At 36.8% G+C, this 24,994-nt stretch overlaps 1 protein-coding gene across 1 annotated transcript; it reads left to right on the top strand.

Moving 5' to 3' along the window:
* The first annotated feature begins 7,289 nt into the window (after positions 1–7,289).
* Positions 7,290–24,420, top strand: LOC113239389 (guanine deaminase-like). Its single transcript, XM_026476375.1, has 8 exons — positions 7,290–7,549; positions 13,381–13,620; positions 16,305–16,523; positions 17,806–17,913; positions 17,995–18,102; positions 21,602–21,767; positions 22,576–22,722; positions 24,013–24,420. The coding sequence occupies exons 1-8, from the start codon at positions 7,451–7,453 to the stop codon at positions 24,291–24,293; spliced, it is 1,368 nt and encodes a 455-aa protein (XP_026332160.1). The 5' UTR covers positions 7,290–7,450; the 3' UTR covers positions 24,294–24,420.
* Positions 24,421–24,994: the final 574 nt, after the last annotated feature.

Genomic DNA, 24,994 nt, shown 5'->3' with positions numbered 1-24,994 from the left:
GTTCTTACGTTGGTTGGTCCCGTCATCACTCTCATCAAAATTCTCAAAACGAGAGGACGTATTCATAAATCATATAAGTAAAACCCAAACTTCACGTGATTTACTGCCTTAAAGTCATTTAGATATATGTATATAAGCCCTATTGGGGTGTTGTCGTTGTTGGTAGATTGTTTAGTAGAGACTTATGGTAATTGTACTTTTTTTATATTATTTTATTGTTACAGCCTTTGCATTTCTACGTGCAAATAAATTGTGTATGGCACAAGTGTTGAGACTATATACCTAATCATGTATTTTAAATTGAGCCAAAGATCAATATTTATACCATTTGTTATTGTTATTATTTATACATGTAAATACAAATAGGCTTTATTTGACATGCATAAATTTCAAACAAATAAACAACAAAAAAATTCTATTTAAATAAAAATAAAAAAGAAGCCTGAAAAAAAACTCAACGGCAATGATATAATCCATTGCTTAGTCTACCAAAAATGAAATATTTAAGCTACTTGATGAAGTCTGCATGTCAGTAAAACCACAACCCTCATTGGGCTAAATAGCAGTAGAACTCTTTTAGAGCAGTAGTTGCTCTACTTATTTTCAATATGTGTGTATTCAAGTGACGACGAACACAGTTGCAGTGCCACTCAGAGCTTTAAATCGCAAAGATCTGAGGGAAACTGTACTTGTCACCCTGAGACATAAGTTGATAAGTCCATGTGCCTGTAATTTCAAAACACCCGTACCTTTCAAAACCGACGCTCACATTACAGCTTGGCGGCAAAAGTCAGTAAGGTGGCAGGACTTCCCTGGACGAACTCTTTCGCAAAGAGCGTTACTGCTACACCTACTTGCTTTTAAACTATGCTTAAAACCTCTCTCATGGGTTGACAATTTTATGATAATAATGAATTACTTTATGTACCATTAATTTGTAAGTCAATGACCATTAAGGATAAAATTGATTTAAACTGCTAATAGTTTGATATCATAAAACGAATGCAAATAAAGAAATATTTTTTCCGTCCAATTCTTTTATTCGTATATGAGTTGCGAAGCTTTTACTACAATTTGTACCAATGTAAGTTGCATACTTAGAATGTTGCATAGTTCACACGCAAAGAGAATTATTATTATGGTTCACACGTAAGTGATACATTGACTTACAATTATATGGACGTCGGGTCCGCGCTAAAAAGTGTCCGCGCTTGTAAGGCGCTAAAATCGTATACAGAGCGCCAAACTCCGCTTTAGTCTTCATTTGTTCGACTGACAGCGCGATACTGCGATGACATAACAATTTAAATTTCGAATAGGTTGACTTGGGACATTTTTTTCGTGGTTTTTGTATTAGACCCGTCGTCCATTTATTTGTAAGTCAATGAAGTGATACAATATTTAACAGTATACTTATTAATGTGGCTTTTTTTTGAGATCAGGTAGGCGAGTCGAGTTATTTAACTCGGTTAACTCGAGTTACTCCCACAACGAGTCAACTCGAGTTACCTTTTTATGAACTCGAGCTAACTCGGTTCGGTACCCGCCCCGCCGTGCCGAATAAATACTTCATTCATACAGCGCAATGCGCAGCGGCTACTTCGTTCGGTGACCTTCGGAACACGCTCGATTCGCGACTAGAGTTATTTAACGCGAGCATCGAGTATATAACCAGAAATAGAGACGAAATAAGGGCCATATATTCCTGGTAGCACATTAGCGATACAGCTCTTATAAATATCAACTCCCGTTTGCATTGAAATATAGACAGGCCAACTACTGACCTGTGTGTATGTCTCCGTATATTCCAAAAAATATTCTGTATTTATTGTAATAAAGATAATATCTCTAACAATGCCGTGCTGTTCTATTCGGTGGTGTGCGATAAACAGCATCTAATTGCAAAACAAACTGAATCACATTGCATCGGCAATTAAATATTAAATATGTAATTTTGTAATTTTCGTCCGTTATAGCAAAGCTCAAGTTAACTGGTCGTTTTGAAGTGAAACAGTTGACGACCCCCGTCAATTGTTTCGAACTCGGGCTAGCCAATCGGAGCGCAGTTGTCACAGTAATGATATGGCAGAATAGTTTTCAAACAAATTAAATGACATGTCTATATTTCTGGTTATATGTATACTCGATGAACGCGAGTTACTCCCACAACGAGTGAACTCGAGCTAGCTTGGTGCAATTCCCGCCGAGTCGAACACTTCATTCGTACAGCATTCAGCTATTCGTTCTCACTCGGTCGGTTCGATAATAATAGATGTTAATAAATGTTTCTATTTAAGTCTCCAGTGTAAGATCCTTCAGTTTAAGTCTTCAGTGTTTCAGTAAGAGCCGTGTAAAGTCTTTAGTTTAAAATATGATGGCTAATTCAAAAGAAAATATTGACGTGTAGAGCCTCTGGCCGTTCACATCATTAGCCCTAGAGTGGCTTAGAGGATGGACATTAGCACACAAAAATGTCAGTACTTTTCTTGCCGTAGTGCCTTAGAGGATGAAAAAAAATAAACGTAGTGCTACGGTTCGTTGATAACTCTGTGAGAAGAAAAATAAAATAATTTTTAAATTATTATTTTTCCACGTAATAAAGTTAAAAGGATTTAACTGTTTGCACCTTGACCAGCATTATCCCAACTTCTATTCCTCAAATATTTTTTTTTGACAATTTGAAAATAAGCTTCCGTTTCAGCTTTACACAGAAAACGCACAGTAAAACCCGTAATTGATTTTTTGAAATCCATGTAGCGAAACGGGTGGAGTATTTTTTTTAATTTTCGAATTGTGTTATCTCACTTCCACAAGCTTGAAAATTATTTTACAGTATTTGTTCGACAGTATTTGTTTCGTGTGCGATATTTCATTTTAGTTTAAACGTTGTTACTGTCAATGAACTGGTTAAGAATTCTATTATAAACTATAGTCAAACTTTTATCTACAATATGTCTACAATATACAATCGGAAAATAATCAGAAATTAATCTAAGTGTAATTAGAAGGTTTTTGTATAATAAACAAAATAAATCTTCAATGTTTTTGTGTAATAATAATTACCTATTTGTATTTTAAAATCAATATAATTATACAGGGTGTCCGGTAATGCATGTATCATACTGAAATGGCTTATAGCACAGCTTAAGACTGTTCCAAAAAAAAATCTATCCCATGTAGTACCTAAGGAAAGTTTTTTTTTCTTAAAAGTTAATTATTTTTACCTTATTTTAGGTTTTTGTGCACTATGACTACAAATGAATGAATTTATTTGGTTTTTTGGTGTCATAATATTCTACGTTAACTGTGTCCTTAGATAAGCAGTAAATGGTATGACTAAGTAATGTACATTTTAAAAAAAGTTGAACTTCATTTTTCAGAGAAAAAAAATATTTTTTACGAAGTTTACGCGCCTTCTGTATAAAAAAAAAAGTATGAAAACCTGTGTGGCCAAGTACTTTAAAATAATATAGGTTTAATGAGGATTCCAAAATTGTATCATTTCTCATTGTATCTAATGTAAATATGAAATTATTGCTATTAATGTGCAAACGGAGTAAATTTTACTAAAAAACTATGTTTGCAAAATTGGAACATTTCTTATCCTGAATTTTTCTTGACTATTGAGTTTTTATAAAAAATAATATTAGGCATTAATAAAACTTTATTTAAAACTTATGTACAGCAAAATTATGCAAAAATCCAATCAAAGTAATTTTTCAATTGTTGTCTTTAAAGTACCACGTGTGACCGTTATTTGCCACCTGCACGATAGCCACATTCCGCCTGTCTTTTGTTCATATGATAAGAATGGTCAGAGTTGGACCAGAGGCAAAGAGTGACAATTAACAGCAAATGTAAAAAAAAAACGAAAAGGATTTAGTGCATCATTCGATTTGTTCGGTTTTGCACGTGTTTTCTGTTCCTTTGCGATTTGCTTTCAATCAGTGTTCAAATACGAACTGGCTATTTTACTGGACTATAGTTTTGCTTACTGATTTGGACTTTGTTTGTTTGGTGATATTTGCGACGACTTGGCTTGTTTCTGGACTGAACAGGTGTTTTGTGTCTGTGAATAAAATGCCACGTACTCAGTATACGCCACAAAAATATTCAAATATGCATATTATTTATGGGGAATGCGGTACCAGCTCAAGAACAGCTGAAGCTCTTTACAGCGAAAGATACCCTAAAGCACGTCACCCATCTAATGCCGTATTTATAAGAGTCCACCAATGTTACACAGAAGGAAGAATGCCTGGTAGTGGTGTTGGTGGTGGAAGAGCACCTCGTGATGAATATGAAGAGATGGTTCTTGAAGAAATTCGGCAAGATCTTTCCACGTCGACGAGAGCAATAGAACGACGCACGGGAATTGAAAAATCGACTGTGCATGGTATTTTAAAGAAACATAAATTTTATCCATACCATGTCACACGCGTGCAAACTCCTACCCAGAGATTACAATTTAAGATTGCGTTTTTGCCGACAAATGCTGGCCAAGATAGAGGAAGACCCCCAGTTTTTTAACAAAATTCTATGGAGCGATGAATCACCACTTAAAAGAGATGGCTACTTAAATTTACACAGCCTTCATAGCTGGCAACTGCAAAACCCCCATCTTATGCGGGAAGACCGATCACAGCACTAATTTAAAATAAATTATTGGACGGGAATATTAAATGGAAAAATAATAGGACCATTTGAACTACCGGAGACTCTTACTGGCCAAAGTTATTTGGAGTTCCTACAAATTGATCTGCCTAATTTAATGGAAGACGTGTCTGAAGAGCTGAGGGAATTCCATTGGTTCCAAAATGACGGCTGTAATGATGAAACGAAGTAAGTAAAAAAACGTATGTCTGAGACTCATTCAATTATCGTTTTCTTCATTTATTTACTACAGAGTAATATATGTATGTATAAAAAATACAGTTATTATATCAATATAATGAGACGTCATGACTTCGCGAATTTTCTATTCGTGTTGCCGATAAATATTACGTAGGTAGTGAATATATCTAATTACATAGGGCGCACTATAATTTTCCGGAACTGGCTACTTACATAAACAATACTTAAAAAGTAATTACAACATTTGAAAATGGAACTCTTTGGCTGTAGAATACAGTTTGTTTCATCTGACTGTCACTTGTTTTTACATTGTGGCGTCATTTTAGAAATTGGTTGTCTACATCGCCAAGGATTTAACTCGTGAAAATTTTCGTAGTATGATTTTCTACGACTTTAAGTGTAATTTAACAGCTCAGCGGAGTTTCGTTTGGCTTCAAACTGCTTTTGGCGATGAAGCACCATGCAAGATGACTATTTATAGCTGGTTTGCAGAATTCAAACGCGGTCGTGTGAATCTCAGTGACGAATTTTGTGATAGTCGCCACGTGATAGTCCACTGCTGTGAACAACAAAAATATCGATGATGTGCACCGTATGATCAAAAAAGACAGGCATGTGACATACCATGACATTCGGGCATCTTAAGGCATAATCATGAGTCAAATACAATCAATAGTACACAAACGCTTAGGTGTGAAAAAGCTGTGCTCTCGGTGGCTCCTACACAATTTGACTGAGGCTCAAAAATCGGGTCGCGTTACTTAGTGCAATGCCATGCTTACCAGATTCAACGAAGAAGCGTCAAATTTGGTGTGGCACATAGTAACAGGTGACGAAACATGGATTTATAGTTACGATCCCAAAACAAAGCGGCAATCGAGCGTATGGGTCTTTCGAGATGAGCCAAAACTTTTGCCGAAACGGGCTTTTGAAATTAGAAGTGTTTGAATGGATTTATTAGCTTCCTTTAAAACGCTTTAGGTTGTATATAGTATGTTTCTAACGCCTGGAACTGTTAAATAGATTTTACGACATCCTTTGGAACGCTATATCTACAGCAGAGAAATATATTTCTAAAGTAGCGCTTAGGCCGTTATATTTGAGAATTCTAAAGCAACTTTACTTCTAAAAACTTACAATAGCGCGTCAATACCACAATTGTTAAACCGAAAAGTCTACAACGGCGAATACTAGCGCCTAAATCGGTAGAACGGTGTTAGTAAACTCTGAAGGCTGTTGTAACAGATATTGAATGAATGAATGAATGAAATATTCTTTATTGCACATAAAATTACAATACAATAGCTTAAGTATAATAGTAGTAGTAAGTCAATGTGCAACAGGCGGCCTTATTGCTATGTAGCAATTTCTTCCAGGCAACCTTAGGATAGACATTTCGGATATGCAAAAGGGGTGCAACCAAAGAATATCAGCAATATTATAATATTGACTAGTACAGCGCCGTAAACTCTAATTCAGAGATACAGTCGCGTCTAAATAGGATGCGAGCGCTATAGTCGCGCTACAAGAACTTATTTTCTATCCTAACATTTTTAGTAACTTTTGATCTTGTCGCGTAATATTTAAGTAACTTTTGTTTTTGTGGCACTTTTCGTAACTTACGAGGACATTGATTTTTTTAATTCAATCCTATTTGTTATTGTAAATACTTTACGAACGCACGAAGTATTAGACAGTAAAGTAAACGAGAAATGGCGCAAACGAGATGAAATTAAGTAATTCCTGTTTAGAACATAATGTTTCCCAAGCGCAACACCGGCTTTTTAATGATACTTGTATAAATATAATATATCGTTAATACTTAGACTGTTTTGTTAAAAAAACGAAATTATGTAACTTTTCTGGTAACGAAACGTAACTTCTGACTCAAATACTGCTTCACATGGACATTTGTATTCGCTATTGGGTATCTGTTGTATGTTAAGAAACCGACAAGCGCGCGGGGTTTTGTGTTCCCTGTAATTGTCACACACACATTATTATATTTGTGTTTAGTATATTTGGCAAACAATCAGAATGTGTAAGTATAGTATGTATGACAAAGTATTTGCCCTGTTTGCCTATTCGACATATTTTATGCAGCAAACTCCAAACACGCATTAAAGCGCGCCTGTTGGTTTCCCGACGCACATCAAAGGGATTAAATAGGCAAATTCACTAATAAACCCTAAGGTCATTTATTCATTATTTTAAATTGTTATCTGACTCCATGTGTAGGCGACCATATTTGTCAGTATCTGCATGTTTGTCTTACGACAATTTGTTATTTCTCCAAATAATAACAAACACCCACAACGAACAGCCATATTTAAGAGTAGGGCATTTATATTTTTTTTAATTGGATCTAGCAACACCGAGTCTAAGGCTGAAAAAAAAAGAAGGGTAGTCTGGAACAGTCTGAAAATAGCGGAGCGCGGTGAACTACCTGTTTCAACTATTTTCAATTTTGTTATATCTTCAGTTTCATTATTAAAAAGTGTATGAGTCAATGATTTATGCGTAAAGTATTATATAGTTAGCTCATTGGAAAGCAATTGGGAAGTAATAGTGCCATTTACAAATTACGCCCACAAAAATGGATCGCAAATTCATAATTATCGGAGCTTTAGCAACATCGACCAACTTAAACAAATTTCAAATAACTCGTGGTTTTGTGATTGTGCAGAAAGGCCAGGTAAGAAGCATTATTATACATTGTATTCGTGTTTTTGCATCTTTTTACAAATCCATTTAGCTCATATAATAGGGGTACCTAGGTATCTATAGGTCAGCGGAAAATCAATATTCTAGACTGCATTCGGCGCATGTGCATACATACACATCTATAGCAAAATGTATATACCTCAACAGAGTACCTGTCTGGCTAGCTCGGCCCGGCCAGGCTGTGCTATACTATAGACATAGGTGTAGTGTACCTATTGTTCTTTGTTTTTCGTGACTGTAAATAAAGAAATATAATATGATTTTTATTACTTTAGAAGATTTTAATTTCTTTTTACGCTGATGTGTACGAGTATATTGCTCGTAATATTGGGTAGTCTTGAGCTACACGTATATATCTTTTTAGTATGCAGGGGTGTCAAATCTATTAAATTCTCACTCCTCACTACAGGTGTCTGTGCCCTCACCGAGGGCGTAAGTGGAGTTACGTCAAAAACGTTTATTGCTCCATTAGATACAGAAAAGTATAACTCACATCCTCTCCAATTCTTGTAACTCTAGCAACTAATATTGTAGATAAGAGTTACAAGAGTTGGAGAGGATGTCGGTTATATTTTTTGTATTTATTGGAGCAATGAACATCTTTGACGTAACTTTACTTATGCCATTCTTCCATGAGTGATGCGAAGTGTTCCTTCGCGGTAACTTTAGCTAATACAAATAATAACAGTTTAGAAAAGTAGTCAGTGGTAAATATATTACGGTACTATTTACTAGTTTTTATTGCATGACTCCACTATAATCTCAAAGAAGATAAATAGATTCTATGCTATAGACACTACATAATATCTTGGAATATAGGTACCTACTAGCACTTGCGATAAATTTTTTTCCTGTTAACCTGCCAAATACATAGTCTATGTATAATGAATCACAACTTCATCATATATCGACGCACTTCGAACGGTGTAAATTACTCCGATTTAAAGCGATTGCTCACTGCGACTTTTGGCAGCGGCACAAACGCGCGTCTGTGAACACACTTGCGATTTAGAAGCGGTTGCACATGCAACTGCTTCGATGTAAACGCGCAACTACATTGAAGGAAACGCGCAACAGCATCGATGCAAGCGCGCAATTGTATCGATGCAGTCGGTTATGTTGAATTATTAAAAACTTGCATCGCGTTGGTATCGCTGTTTAAATCGCGCGTGTGTTTAAGTAAGGCTGCAAACTGGACGACAGTGACCGGCGCCTAAAACCGGACGAATCACTTAAAGGTGCCTACAAATTTGCTCGACATCGTCGATCGGGTTTCTACAGATTTGCTCGACATTGTCGATTGGATGCCTACAGATTTGCTCGATACTGTCGATCGATATGATGTGTTTTGAGACAGAAATTTTGCCACATGTTTCTTGTAAAGCTGGAAGTACATGCAGATATTATATTGTGTACAGTACAGTGCAGTGCATGTAATTGCAGCTTTGCAAGTAAAGATGCGGCAATATTACTGTCTCAAAATATTATATCGATCGATAACGTCTATAGGGTGCATTCAGATTAGCTCGATTTTGTCGTTCGATATGATGTTTTGAGACAGAAAGTTTGCCGCATCTTTACTTGTAAACACTATACATACATATATATGTATGTACTTGCATCTTTACAAGTAAACATGCGTGAAAATTTCTGTCCCAAGACACACCATATCGATCGACAGTATCGAGTAAATCAATGGCACCTCATCGACATTTTCGATCGACAATCTCGAGCAAATCTGTAGGCACATTAAAAGACTTCAGTAGACGTTTATGGATAGCATCCGTGTACCATTTGTATAATGAATTTAATTTACCATTACCGTTTTACCAAAATGACAATATAAAGATTTGGATCGCTAGCTTTTTCACTTTGAGTGGGTATTTGGTGTCAATTCCTTTACGAGATCAAAGTAGCATTAATGCCGAATGGTGTACTACCAGATGTGCCAGAAGTATTCACTGCTGTGAGTAACAACCGACCGAACACGGGGCTCCGGGGGCTACTGCTTCACCATATGATAACGAGTTACACCTGTTCAAACTTTGAGTGACCCTCCTTACAGCCTTGATTTGGCACGGTGTAACTTCCTATAGTGTATGTCCTAAAATAAAAAATCAACTCAAAAGGTTAAAGTTCTCATCGCAAAAAAGGTGCACTAGCAACGTTCTATTCTATACCCATAAAACATTTTTAGTGTCGCAAAACTTTTCTCATCGCAAGTGTGTTCACAAACGCGCGTTTGTGAACAAACTTACGATTTGGAAGCGGTTGCACGTGCAACTGCATCGATGCAAGCGCGCAATTGCATCGATGCAGTTGCTTATGTTGAATTATTAAAAACTTGCATCGTTTGTTATCGCTGTTTAAATCGCGCGTGTGTATAAGTAAGACTGCAACTGGACGACAGCGACCAGCGAGTGGCGGCGCGCGGCGCGTGAAACTGCCTTGTTCTCGACACCATCCAGCGCGATTCGATTGCTCGTTTTGCTGAGGTGAAGTAACGTGACAAGAATGTGTGCGCGATGTTGATACTACGACATGATCTTTTTTATAGTTCTTTTATTAAATAAGAGTTATTAAGGGCAAAAGAAGACATAACTCGTACTACAAATAAAGTAAACAAAAAGGAGAGTTTGACCGAAATTACAACGATCAAAGACAAAATTTGGATAAGTTTCATAATTACGCGAGAACTCTGACGACGTTTAACAAAAGTCTTGAAAATATCAAGCCAGAATTAGAATCCGACTTCAATTATGAACGAATATCTCCAGCAGAATAATTATACCTGACCTTGAGATACGTAAAATAACAAAATATATTTAAATATTAGGGAGATATTATATTTGCTGTTCCATAGACCACCAGGTCTTTCTAACCCTTTCTATCCGCGCTGGTGTCGTCGAAAATAGCGCGAACCTAGGCATTTTTATCTAGTCGCTGCCGCCGCGCCGCTGCGCCGCCTGTCACTGTCGTCCAGTTTGCAGCCTAAAGGTAGACGATTAGCGACTGAATTGCTATAGACGTGCAGCAAAAGCCACCGTGTGTAACCGCAACGAAGTCCAAGACTTTGTAAGTGGCTGAAACGCTAACCGCAAACTTTAAAAAAAGATTTTTTTCAGAAAGTACTCATTTAACATCTACCGTCTTGTCAATTTTTGCATCATTCGCTAGATGGCGTGAGTAAAGTCTTACGAAAGATAGTAGAGGTGGTAGTGCGATGAGAGGGGCCCGAATGCTTGAAACCCTTTAAACGAGTATAGTGGGTTAACCGCACCTACTATGTGAGAAAGTACAAGGTTTCGTATTAGATTTTGAACGTTCACTTACTTGAGTTCTTTTGAAAGGAACTTATGTAGTATACTATTTTGTTGATGTTGATATGCTAGTTATATAATGACAACGAACAATGATAAACGGGAAATTGACATAATGTAGAGTTGATTTAAAATTTGTGGGTTTAGGGATGAACGGGGGAAGGGCAATGCCATATAGCGAGACAAATTACTTGGGCCCCTAAAGCATACAACACGGAAGTTGCCATCGATAAGCTGCCTCCTCTGTCAAGAAAAATTTTTTTTTAACAACGCACACACAACATAGTCCCCGCACTAGCGAGACCCTGTGTCGCGGGTACCATAGACACACACATAGAGAACCACAAATTACACCCAAACTCACGAGGGAAATAAATATAGGCCGTACAAATATTTCTCCCGGCCCGGGAATCGAATCTGGGACTTCTGCGTGGCAGACCGGCATTATAACCGGTCGGCCAATGAGGCAGGTAATATACCACCATACAATAAAAATTATCACTATCGAATTCACCGCGTCAAGTGCTCCACGAAATAAGTCGCCATGCGCTTGTAAATAAAACTGTTCCATCCAGTCGGTAGTCAAGGATGGAATTTACACTACATGTATAAGTATGTTTTTTGTATTCATTGCTAGTTTTCTATTTTAGCATATTGTTTTCACGACGATCACATTGATTCAATTTGTCGATTGGATAGAAAATATTTCGAGCCATACGAACGTTTTGCGAATATTGAATTATCGATCTAAAAGGTCGTTAATATAACAATTATTCTTCGCTTAATCATGGACCTTCTTGCGATTCATATTTTAGTTCATAATTAAAAAACCGTGTTGTAATATGATAACCCCTTATGAGACACAGAGAATTAAAGGAATCCCCATGGGACCATATATATGTGCTGTGAAAGTTGTCAATAATGATATCGATAAAATTATTAAGTGGCATTTTTTTACTTGTACTCCTGTTTTTTTTTTGGCTTCTATGCTTTGAGCGTAGGGCAGTTGGAGAATATGTGAAATTATAATAGATTGTAAACATATTTCCGTTAAGGAAAAGTTAAAGGCTTAAAACCATACAGCTAAACCTTGGGGAATTTTTCTTTTCGTAGTTTTAGGCAGATATATTTATAAGTGTTTGTTGTTTAAATTGTTAAGGTTGGTTCATGCAAGAGTTTTGTGTTATTTGTTTTGTAAAAAAAAATACAACACATTAGACAGCTTTGTGTGCTCATTCAACTCAAATACAATATTGCAAAATTTAATTCATTATGTACCTACTTTCAATAACGCAACTATTTATAATGGAACATGAAATAATAAACACTTCAGTTGGACTATCAAACTATATAATGGACCTGAGAGCTTCCAAAGATTTGAGAGAGAGTGTTATTATTGTTTTTTGTTAATTTATCATTACCAATACGTGTGGGACACTCAGAAACTTTTGCGATACTAAAAATGTTTTATGGGTATAACTTTTTTATTAAATCTTTTAAAGAACACTCCAGCAGTTTTATTCATCGTCATAACTAATTTTCGCCAACACTTTTTCTTACCGCCTCGGACACTTTTTTACGGCCTCTTCGAACGCTTCTAGTGCATCTTTCTTGCGATGAGAACTTCATGCCTTTGAGTTGATTTTTTATTTTAGGATATAGAAATTACACGATGTACACATAAAAGTCACACGGTGCCAAATCAGGGGTGTAAGGTCACCCAAAATGTTAACAGATATACTGTCCAGGAAGATTTTGAGTGCCGTGTGCGCGGGCTCGTTTTCATATGGTGAAGCAGTAGCTCCCGGAGCCCCGTGTTCGGTCGCTTATTACTTACAACAGAAAACACTTCTGGCACATCTGGTAGTACACCATTCGGCATTAAAGCTACTTTGATCTCGTAAGGGAATTGACACTACATACCCTCTCAAAGTGAAAAAGCTTGCGATCAAAATCATGTTGGTAAAATGGAATTGGTAAATTAAATTCATTATACCAACGGTACTCGGATGCTATCCATAAACGTCGTCTTTTGAGGGGCTTACAGATTTGCTCAATATTGACTTGTAAATACAAATAAACATGCGGCAAAATTTCTTTCTCAAAACACATCATATCGATCGACAGTATCGAGCAAATCTGTAGGTACCCAATCGACATTAACGATTGATAATGTCGAGCAAATCTGTAAACACATTGTCGATTGACATTAACGATCGACGATGTCGAGCGAATTTGTAGGCACCTTTAAGCGATTCGTCCGATGAAATCATCGAAACTCATCGCGTGAAAACTTAGTGAAAATATTCCCGACGCAGACCATTTTTCAATGAGACAGTGTTAGCTCGTAAAAAAATTTGGGAGGAAATTTGAAACTTGAATATTCGATTCTGTTTTCGCTAAACTTTCTGAGCTTGTGTCCGTAATGTACCTATCTAATATAGTAGTATCATTTAAATAAAATATAATTTTGTAATTATAGATCACGCATAAAGGAGAATCAGATTGTACAATGTTAAAAGAACAGAGCGTTATTGCTGGCATTCGGAGAATAGAATTACTGGATCATCAATTCCTGATGCCAGGCTTTGTCGACTGCCACCCACACGGCTCACAGTACCCTAAACCTCCTTCATACCAAAACAAGAAGGTAAAAACATACCGCCCAAAAAGGCAATATGAGTATCCGTTTTATACCAGCAGCACTTACGCTAAAATGGTGGTAAGTACATTGGAAATTTGTAAGTATACAATCAACGCCTAGACTCAACAGAGTCATCAGTGGCGTCATACCGAAATCATTGATCTTCATCTGCCAAGTCTAGACGTGACGAGGTCATAGTCAATATATGTACCTACACATATAGTATCACTCTGTACTGATATGTGTACATACGGCATAGGTACAGCTTTTTTTTCCTGGGAAAATCCAAGGTCGGTGGCCTGCCCGGACACTCGAAATTAAAGGGATCGGATAATGCGCAACAGCACGTTCCCCTCTTTGCCGTGGCAGATGGTGGAGGGAGAGCCTGAGAGTGGTGAAAAAGGTCGCATCGTCATCCTACCTTTTTATCGCCCTTTTCTCTAGTTCCTGACCATTTATTTTCCAAATTTTGAATCATTCTTTTGCCTCGTCATGCTCACTTTTCTTCTTTCCGTCTCCCCACTGTCAACAAATTCTTGAAGAGTGAGGATGTGCTTATGGATCCATCACGTAAACTCAACCTAACTAACTGTTTTAAAACTTGTATGTATAAAGACCCTTTTGGGGTAAGTGTCTGGACTGTTTGTTAATGCGTAGTAAGAGTGCGCTTTATACTGCTGTAACTATTTTCATATTGTTTATTTTTGTTCCAGCCCTTTTAATTCCCTTTCCTTTCCTCTTGTTTACCTTTTCTTCTGAGTAATCTATTTTATTGCCGTGATACTGGCGACTACACAAGCCTAATATAACCTACCGCATAAATATAATAAATGGGTAAATTACAATAAAGTTTATTTATTTCTCTCACAAGAACTAAAGAGTTCATAATCAAAATTGTGAGAGTCAAAAGCCTAAACCAAGGTGCCCCTGTATCTAGGTCTCTTGAAACAATGGGTCACAATAGTTTAATAATTCAACCAGAAAAAATGCGTCTCTGTCGCCGACATTTTCCCGCTCCTCAGCCTCGGCGAAAAGTCAGCGTGGCGAAAATTGTTTAATTTTAATGAAGTACAATTAGTTTCTTTGTTATTTATTTACAATATTTCAATGCCATATTTCCGTGCACATAAAATGTATATTTTTATTATAAAATTTACAAACATTATGTATTTAAGTTGATTTTAGCAATGGTACCTAAAACCCTGACTATTAATTTACATTTAAACATTAAATAAAATACAAAAGTAATAGTACCATAGCCATTATTACTAATAATTTAACGCTTGTGCTAGAGCATAAAGAAGTAACGAGAAAGGTGAAACTCCGCCCCCCGCCCTAGCTTTACGGTACTACACCGCGCCCCTCATATTGACTGTCACATTGACGGAACGGCACCAAGACTGTCAGCGAGCCATTCGCCGTTTTGTATTTTTGGTTTATGTATTACAAAATTACAAACATACTTTACTGTTTATTCATCTATATAAATGGGATGAAGAGAGTTTCTTTCATTAAAAGAAATTTTTATTAGATGTCCAATTGTCAGTGTAATGCCATTTCTTAACCGATTATTCAAAGATAAGACATTTGAAAGAAAATATTTTATTGTAGATAATTTATAGCTAAATTAGACTTATATAACTTATACGTGAATAACACTATGGTTATTCAATTATTATTATGTTAAGTCTTTTGTTACTTATTTCACTTTATTTAACTTAACTGGTGTAAATTACGGTTATTTTTAGTATTAGTACATAAAATAACTAGTATACCTTATGATCATATTATTTACCTATACAATACATGCGTTTGCTCTTACAAAAAAACAAAATAGGCGCTTTGTCGCCGAGTTGCGGATACCAGCCCGTTGCACCAAGTACCAAGTTGCTCTTACAAAGTCACTTTGCTCGTTAGACCAGAAAATAAATAATAGTTCAAGGAAGTGTTGGGTAACCCTATCACTTGACGCACACATTTGCGGAAACGCTCTTGGCGGAATTATGCACTAAGCCGTGTTTTGTCACCAATCAGCAATTGCTTGGATATTCGCGTTTAATCTAGGTTCGGCAATATGTATTTCAATGGAGGTAGAGAGTAGGTATTTAAACAACGTTTTCCTGTTTTTTTCAACATTTAAAAATTATGCATGCTCCGCTGTACGTACTATGATCAAGTCGCTGCTGCCAGTCGTAAAATCATTAGTCGCCGCGCCACTGATCGAAAAATCATTAAACGCTACCGCGTTGGTTTGAAAAATCATTAGTTGCCGCCGCTACTGGTCGAAAAATCATTAGACGGCGCCGACGCTTGTCGAAAAACAATTAGACGCAACCACCGTTGGTCAAAAATCATTGTACGCCGCCGCCGCGCTAGTTTCAAAAATGATTAGACACCGCCACCGGCTTTAGTCGAAAAATCAATAAACGTCGCCGCCGCTGATAGACAAATCATTAGTCGCCGCAGCCGCTGGTCGCAAAATAATTAATCTTCGCCGCCGATTTTACGATCGGCGCACATGTACGATATTAGGCACACACTGTATTACTTTGTAAACATAAATAAGCATATCCACTAGGCGTCCACTGCTGACAGAGGCCTCCTCCTCCTAGTTAAGCTTTTATACGTTTGCAAAATTAAATTGTGCACAAATATGTTTACATACATACATATATAGTTTTTTTTCTATGACTAAAGTTGTGTGGTATTATCACAGTTGTACCACAAAATACGATTTCGCATCTTTTTACTTATTCTTTCAGCATAAATTGGTGCGCTACGGGACTACGACTGCCATATACTATGGTAGTCTTCATGTCGATAAAACTATGGAGCTAGTCAGGCTACTTGTTCAGTTAAGACAGCGTGCTTTTATTGGAAAAGTGAATGAGAATACAGAAAATCGTCACAATTACTTCAATGACATTCATAAAGAACTGGACGATACTAAAGACTTCATTGAGAAAGTTCTTGCTTTGGGCGTAAGTTATTTTTAAATGTTTAGAGATTAAACATTATATTTTGTTGTCTAATGAGGTTTAGGCTCTTATATATATTTACGTTTGAGTAGAGTTCTTTGTGAAAGAGTTTGTCCCGGAAAGGACTGCCATCCTTACTATTTCAACTACCAAGCATTAATGTGAACGCCACATGGGACTTGTCAACTTTATGTGTGACAGGCGCAATGGCAGTGCTAGTCGGATGTTTGCGATTTACAAAGCTCTGAGTGGCACTGCAACTTTTAATGTCACCTCAAATTGTCCAAAAAGGCGACGCTACGCTGCGATGCATTAAAACCAGCGATATGCATCGTAAACTTTATCTTCTACAATACAAGATTCAAATTTCTTTAAACACAAAAATAATTAGAAGATGCGTAGCACGTCATGGCGCGGCTTCACTCTAATCCATAGTTTCCCAAAGTGGTCCCTACCCCAGTGGGCGCTGAATGGTCCTAGGGGGAAACTTGGGGCCTCGGAAGCAGTTGGGGGTTTTGATATTGTCCAGGATGTACTACCGCATTTGAAAAAAAACCTGATTTTGAAATTATTTAAATAATTGGAAGTTGAACTAACAGGATGAATTTCGTCCAATAAGTTCAACTTTTTGAAAAGTTGTACCTAGTTGAACTTATTGGAATATTTGTGTCCGATTAATTCAACTAATTGAACTTATAGTTGAACGTAGTGGAACAGACCTCTTTTTTCCTTCTGATTTTTTAAGTTAAGTTAACTTATAAACTACGTGTTTTCAACAATTTGTATTGGTGGTGGTGGGTGGTGGGTGAATTTTTTTTTACTTACCTAAGTGGGCAGTAAGCCTAAAAGTTTAGGAACGTACGCTCTAGTCTTTTGTTATTTTGCATTTAAAGAAACGTATAGGTACTTTATTAAGTGAGCTGTCGACCTCATCGTCGCTTTCCTACAGGTGAGATGGAGGTCAATGTGCACTAATTTTCTTATAAAAAAAGGTACAGTAGACGTTCCATAGTTCTCTGATAATAGATTGCATTTTTCAAAAAGGGCGCACGTTGCCGTTTGCGTTTTTTAATTTTTTTGTTTAAAGAACAACATTTTGTCTCGTAGGAGATAAAGTTATATATAAATATAATGTAATATGATGCATTGCTCGTTTTTATGCATCACAGCGTCGCGTTGTCTGGTTACCGCAATTTAAAGCCACCTTTACTGGTAGGCGTGATGTTTACCACCAGGCGCATACGACTTGTTCGTGCCATCACTAGATAATCTAAATATATTTCAGAACGATCTGGTGCAGCCCTTCGTTGCCCCACGATTCGCCGTCAGTAGCGACAGTGAGTTGATGGCTGGCCTTGCAAACATTGCAAGCCAATATAATATCAACTTCCATGTAAGTTTTTGCACATCTACTTTCATATACGAGTCTAGGCTAACTTAATAGTTCCCGCACACTTAAATGAATTTGTTTCAGAGCTACATCTTGCAATATGCGTGCGAAGCTCGTGAAGTGCTTAGGTCACATCCAGACTGCCAGCACTACGCTGCATTTTTCGATAAGTTTGGTATTCTTACCAGTAAGGTATGTATACGTTTAACAAAAATTGTAATACCTATATTTTTCAATGTTATTGTTCTTACAATTGAGTGAGTCCTCTTTAGCGAAGCACCCTAAAATGGATTTTTTTTTTGTAGATTAACGACATTTTACCTTGTACTTTAATTTCTTTTATTTTCTTTTAAAAGTGTAATTATTGTATCCTAGGACAATATGGAGATTCTGACAAGCTGACAACTCCTCGGTCATCAAAGGCCTAGACTTTTAGGCTGGACTTAGGTTTAGGTACACGAAAATTAACTTACTTCCTTGCGGTTGGTTAATAAAAAGGTACAACGTTTGTTTAAAGCATTTTTAAAGTACTCCTTGCCTTGCATAATTTAGAATGACTTAGATATTCCATTTTAGATTATCAATTATTAATCACTGCCTAATCAAGTTTACAGTAACCTTTTAGTTGTTTTAAATAATAATCTATAGTTCATTTAACTAACTGGCTTGTACCATCATGCTATATAAACAGTAAATAGGTGAAAATGTTCCTAAAAACAACAAATTCAGCCGAATGAAAGGTAAGTTATGGAACATTTACACCAAGCCGTTATGCGAGCTTCGCTTGCCTGTCGATGGCGGCCAGCCACCCGGTGAAAATAATGAGTCGTCTGATGACGGTAGTTTGTAGCCGAATTAATCTGTCGAAGACGACCCGGTGTAAATGCGCCATTACATGACTCAACAGTGTACCTACATAGAACCCCGAAACAGTAACACTCATACCCTTTCTCTTTTTTACTAAGCTGGTGATCCTATTCGCAAATTAATCTTACTAACCACAAGCAAAACAACATACTAAAAAAATTAATTTATTCCCGATATAAATAATATTTCCTATTGTCTGCGCACGTTATGTATGCGAAATGCGTACATACCAAACCTTTTTGGCGTAAATACAATTATGGTTTTTTTTGTATCCTTATTACCATGAGTACCTACGTCACCAGCTGAAAATAATCACACGTCTGTTACATGGAACATAGATTTAATTGTGCCTAATAAATAAACAGGCAATGTTTGAACCTCATTTTTTTTTAATCGCTATTGCCTCTGCGTCTAATTACTACATTATATAGTCTACAAGACACGCCTAACTAAATACGATGGCTCGCTTGCTTGTATTGTATAATCTTAAAAATAATGACGTAAGTAAGAGAATTAGTTAATGCTTGGTATGAATTTAATATTTTACTAAACGAAATTGATATTTTAAAATTTAACATCACAGTCACAAAGTTACATACTTACAATTATGTACCTAAGTAGTCAATAATATATATTTTAAAGATTATGTGATGACCTATAATAGGTCAATGGTTATGTCCATCAATTTTGAAACATCAGACTTTTGTAGCAACCAAAAAAATATGCAAAATTTAAAATATAGGATTTTTTCCTTTTTGTGAGACAAACAAAATGTTGAAGATTACTTAGTGGTTGGATAATCGGATGCCTACTGCCAAGATAACCGCAGGTACAGTCAATAGCGCATCATGCTTGACACTTTTGAACTGTTCTTATTGCAAGCGGCATTGAGTTGTATTTATCTTGAAGTTCAAGATTAACGTGCTCTTGACTTCGTACCTTGTGTAATATAATAAGTTTAGTCTCTAGGTTGCATTGAATTTTAAGTTTTGGTACATCTGCCGTGTACAAACATCCGCAGTTGTGTTGCCATTGCACTCCCATTACATTTTACATTTTCCGATGATTGGTCGTGTGCATTTGATTCGCATAGGTGGAACGATAAGGTGAGGCAGGCGAGTCGTGGAAAAAGCAGTATTGGCTATTGTGTATTAGATTATGTTGTTACGAAACTCCTGTTCTGTGTTGAAATCGCGCATTAGAATTTGCTCATAAACGCATGTCTCTCCCACGATATGCACGGGTATTCAAAATAATATGTACTGTAATATCCATAATAATTTATTATGGATAGAACCGAAAACGATTGTCACGAATCCAATTCGCGATTCGATGGAGGTAGGGAGTTTCTTTACATTTATCAACGCGGAATCGGCTTGAGTAATCATGTTTTGTAACACTTGTGGCATTAAGGCTGTCTACACACCGAACCCGGCGATACAGCAACAAGCGCGCCATAACCAGAGTTTGACGTCGTTGGCTCTGTATCGTTCAAAATTCAGAAATCTTTGTTGGCGCCACGGCATTGACGAGTGTAATTCGTTTTACACTGTTATTGACGTTTAACCTTGGAACATCGACTATAACATTCAATTTAATAGGAGCAGGTTGTGGAGTCATTGTCACTGACTGGATCCCTACTGAGAATACAAAACTGTGGGATGTCGGAGGGCGAACGAGAGTACAGGGTCAGTACCGGGAATTCCCTATTCTTTTGCGATAATGAGAGAACCGGGAATTCAAAATTGTTTCCCGGTTATTTCGATATTTTTAGTAATCAGCGTCTAAAGTGTAATTTCGGTTTTAATATCGCGCCTAAGGCACGTTTGAAACTAAACTTTCCCGTGGTGGAAACTAAACGACGGTAGATGCAAGCGATCGATTCAGATTTATTAACGTAAGAGTTTCTTTATTATTCCACTCCATATTGCAAAATAAACTCTATGACGTCACACAGGCAACAAAGCGCGTATGCGCGCAGCCGCCCGCGCCGCGCCGGTGTGTAGAACGCTTAAGGCTCAATTTACATTGCGGCGGAACGGAATGGAATGGAAGGGTCAAATTCCGCCTCACTGCACGAGAAGGTGCGCGCAGTCGCTGGAATGCTCGAGGCTTGAGGCTGTAGTATTTCGTCCACGTTTGACATCACACTGCGCCTGCCTTCGCGCCACTTCACGCGGATTCGCCAACTGTCGCCGACTGCAGCTGCGGAAATCTTGAGCATGCGCGAGAATTCCGCGGAAGACGCGAGACGTAATTTTTAGCTCGTATCTAGTTTGTACGTTGCATAATTGACCTTAAAGTTCATTACTATTCATTGTTAAGTACAACATCGTTACTAAAATTCGCTTCCATTTCGTTCCGCCGCAATATTTCCTCGAACATGCAAGATGTGGATTGATCTTCCTCCTGAAGTATTTCCTTTGCGTTATGACATGGGGTTCTTCAAAAAGCAACTGCTTGCTGGCAACGCTTTGGCAGCTCATCTGATGTTGCAAACGTCCATGGGTGACCACCTCCCATTAAGTGGCTCGTCTGCTCGTTTGCCTCCTTCTTTACATAATATACATAAATTGAGCCTAAGCCTTCATTAACACGTCTGTTCGGGCGTCAGCGTCTCAATTCAGCCGTCTCGTCAGTTGAGTGCAATTGCGATCTGAAATTCGCAGTAAAAAAAACCGCATCGTACGAGCCGATGTCAAACGCTAAACATCTTTATCGTTTGTATTACAATTTTAATGCGATTCCGCGACGACAAGTATAGTGACTTAGCAGGGACTCTCTTAAGTGTACAAGTACCTATATATGTGTTTGTATATTGCAGTGTGTCCTGGCACACGCAGTACATTTGAAGGACCCTGATATTGAACTGCTAAAGCTACGTGAGGTGGGCATTGCCCATTGTCCCGCAGCCAACACTCGCTTGCACGCTGGACTCTGCCCCGTCCGCAAGTTGCTTGACCACAACCTTAAAGTTGGACTTGGCTCAGGTAACTTTGTCGCACACTATTCGCCCATTGTACTTCAAACTTTCATACTTCATTTTATGAACGTAAATCATACGTAAATATTTAAATTTAAGACATAATTTAATTTAATTGATAACTAGTTAATAAAAAAAACAGTAATCGGTTACCGGAAAGTGCGCGAAACCGGTCATCCCCTAGGTGCGGACTAGGTTTCTATGCGTTATTATTCTAAGCTTTCACATTTATTCTTGCCTCGTTTTTTTATTTTTTATTTTATATAATTTTAAGTAAGATGTATAATTACATTTAATGTATTTTATGAATAAAGAATCACTGTAACATAGCATTTCCACTTAAAAAAAATAATTGGGTATTTCACCAGAGAGAGATTTATGATTTTGCACATTTTTTTGTCTCTCAATTACGGGTAGTTAAATAAAAATGTATATGCGTTTAAAAGCGTCGTAATTCCCACTATGTATATCAAAAAATTGAAAGGTGTATCTCGAAAAACAAAAAAGTTACAGATTTTTGATCCGTAACTGACCTAAATTTCCCATAGTGCGGCGGTGAGCGCGGCCGAGGCCTCACTAATCAAAATTATTATTTTTTAACTTAAAATTCGAAAATAAATTCCCGAACCAACTTTTGTAATCGTGAAAATAGAGGAGGTAGCAAATTTAAGGTTGGCCCCGGGTGACAGAAATCGATGCTACGCCACAGTCTAAAAAATGCCTATTCACTCTCGCCTTGAAAAGTCCCAAGTTACAGCGTTAAGGGAATAAGTTGAACATGTGGATAAAGAAGATAATAGCCACTCAAATTTCAGATGGATGCGGGGGTAACAGTGTGTCTATCCTGGATGCCATACGTCGCGCCATGGATGTATCCACGCACTTGGAGTTACAAAATAGCGAGAACCGTGGCATTAGCTGGAAAGAGGCGTTCTATCTTGGCACTCTCGGAGGAGCGAGAGGTAAGGTCCATGAACAAACAGGCGAATGGTCTCTTTTTAATCGCAATAATGTTTAGTTTTTTAATTTTATTCTTTGAATCTCTAAATCGTACGTGAAACCAAATACTGTCGTAACTCAAAATTGTGGAATTCCTTTCCCGGAATTGTGGAAAAAAAACACGATTTGAAATTGTATTAACTTTTTTATTGAAAAAAAAAACCGAACTACATCTATTTCCCAAGTTTTATTGATATCGGTTACCGAAAAGTGTGCGAACCGTTTATTTCCCCATTCATCTCCTAGTTTACCACCCTTAGAGGTGGCATATTTCCTTCAAATGTAAATGGGACCAATGCTGAGGTACCGTCTTCCCAACAAACAAAAAACCATCAAAATCGATTCACAAATTTAATAAAAAAAGAGTTATCGCGTAACATACGAGTATCGAATTGAGAACCTCCTCCTTTTTTTGAAGACGGCTAAAAAAATGTTGAATGAAACCAATAATATATATTCTCGTTTATAAATGAATAACTAAATATTATGTATAAATAAAAATATTGTTATTTTCCACTCAGTTATTGGGTGAAATAGACTTCTCACAGCTACAGCGCAAAAAGTGTCGTTAAAAACATTGACTTACAAATAAAAAAAAAACAAAGATCAGCCAAGCACATAAAAAAATTAGTAATGTCCGCTGGTACGTTCCTTGGCTTAGTTGACATAGTGTCTAGCACGGTTTTCTGGAAGACGTTGGTTCAAATCAGGCCGGATCGAAGGAATTTTTTCTAAGTGTTAGATATTTATATTAATAATTATAACAAAACTAATGGAGTAATTTTACAAAAAAAAATGTAATATGGTGGTGTAACGTCCTGACCTTCAATGAAATTAATTAAAAATAATAACATACAGGTAAGTTAAAAAAGGCAATAAAAGCTTAAATACTAGAAAGTAAAATTAGGATTTTTAAATCATATGAATAAAATTGGGTCCGCGCGGCAAGGTGCCCAAGATGCTGGCAGCGTTCCCCCTTTGTATTGCTGTGCTAATGCGTTGGGCAAGGTAGCTGTCAGACTGTCGATTAATTTTTTAGATAAAATTTTGTGCAGATGAAGGGCACTGGAATCCCACGGGCCTAGGAAGGATTTCCACTCCAAAGGCTAAAAAAATAACATTATTCGCAATAATATCCATTCAGCAATTTTTCTTTGCATTTTCAAATCGTGTTTTCTCAATTCCACAATTTTGAGTTACGACAGTATTTAGTTTCGTTTGCGAAATATTAAGCCAATAAACTATGTTTTCAGTGCTCAATTTGGCCCATAAAGTAGGGAGCCTGGAAGTAGGAAAAGAATTTGACGCACTCGTAATCGATATATATGCGCCAGAAGGTCCAATCGACGTTTACAACAATAGCCTTGACCGAAACGCCGCAAATTATGACGAGAGCTTAGTGCAACGTTTTTTGTATTCTGGAAATGACTGCAACATCACGCAAGTCTACGTAAAAGGCCATCTCGTTAAGGATGATGCAAAAGTAATCATTACTGAATCTACCAGTGATGACAGATGTACACCCCGCCAGTAATAATATAATCTATGACTACAAAGAAAAATTAAATTAAAAAAATGGTTATGTTTAATTAATAATAATGCACTTAGCATTAAGCAATGTTTTGTACTCCCCTATTTATATTTTTAGTGTAAGCAATTGTTGGTGAATTAATAAAAAATAAAAAATAAATGTTTATTTTATTGATATTAATAATGTTAGTTATTAATTGTAAAAGTATTATAATGATAAGTACAGGAAATGAAACTATTTTTCCGGATTTAAATCGCGTATATTTGTTTTTCAAACAAACCGACGTTTCGGGCCCTTTACAGGTCCCATGGTCACGGTTGACTACGTGACTATTTAAATTATAAAAAAGTTTCATTTCCTATGTGTAACAAACGCGAAAACCTAAGAACTCGATATGATAAGTACTTATAATTTAATAACGATTAACCTCGACTTGCATAAAATATTTAGCTACATACCTAGGCATGTAAGTAAATGTTTACTAAATGAAAAAAGCATATAGGTACATTACCTATGGCATAGGTATGTACATTGGGTACATACATATTTGCATATGATTATACGTACATACGCATAATCATAATTTAATCACTTTTTAAATCTTGTATTCGACATTAATTAAGTATATGTTATAATTTTAGTTATAATTAAACATTTTGGATCTAATTGTTGTTTGCTGCGTGAAGCGTTCTATCTACGGTTTA

The sequence above is a fragment of the Hyposmocoma kahamanoa genome, unplaced genomic scaffold (assembly GCF_003589595.1).
Source record: "Hyposmocoma kahamanoa isolate Upper Pololo Valley unplaced genomic scaffold, ASM358959v1 99879, whole genome shotgun sequence".
In the NCBI taxonomy this organism is placed as follows: Eukaryota; Metazoa; Arthropoda; class Insecta; order Lepidoptera; family Cosmopterigidae; genus Hyposmocoma; species Hyposmocoma kahamanoa.
This window is presented reverse-complemented; position numbering and strand designations above follow the sequence as displayed.

What these genes read in the sequence shown, in the direction of transcription:
- LOC113239389 (XM_026476375.1), top strand. Translation starts at nt 7,451, where the DNA reads ATGGATCGCAAATTCATAATTATCGGAGCTTTAGCAACATCGACCAAC. An exon ending in GCACTTACGCTAAAATGGTG is followed by an intron (nt 13,621 to 16,304) that starts GTAAGTACATTG and finishes TTATTCTTTCAG; the next exon opens with CATAAATTGGTGCGCTACGG. An exon ending in TAAAGTTGGACTTGGCTCAG is followed by an intron (nt 21,768 to 22,575) that starts GTAACTTTGTCG and finishes CTCAAATTTCAG; the next exon opens with ATGGATGCGGGGGTAACAGT.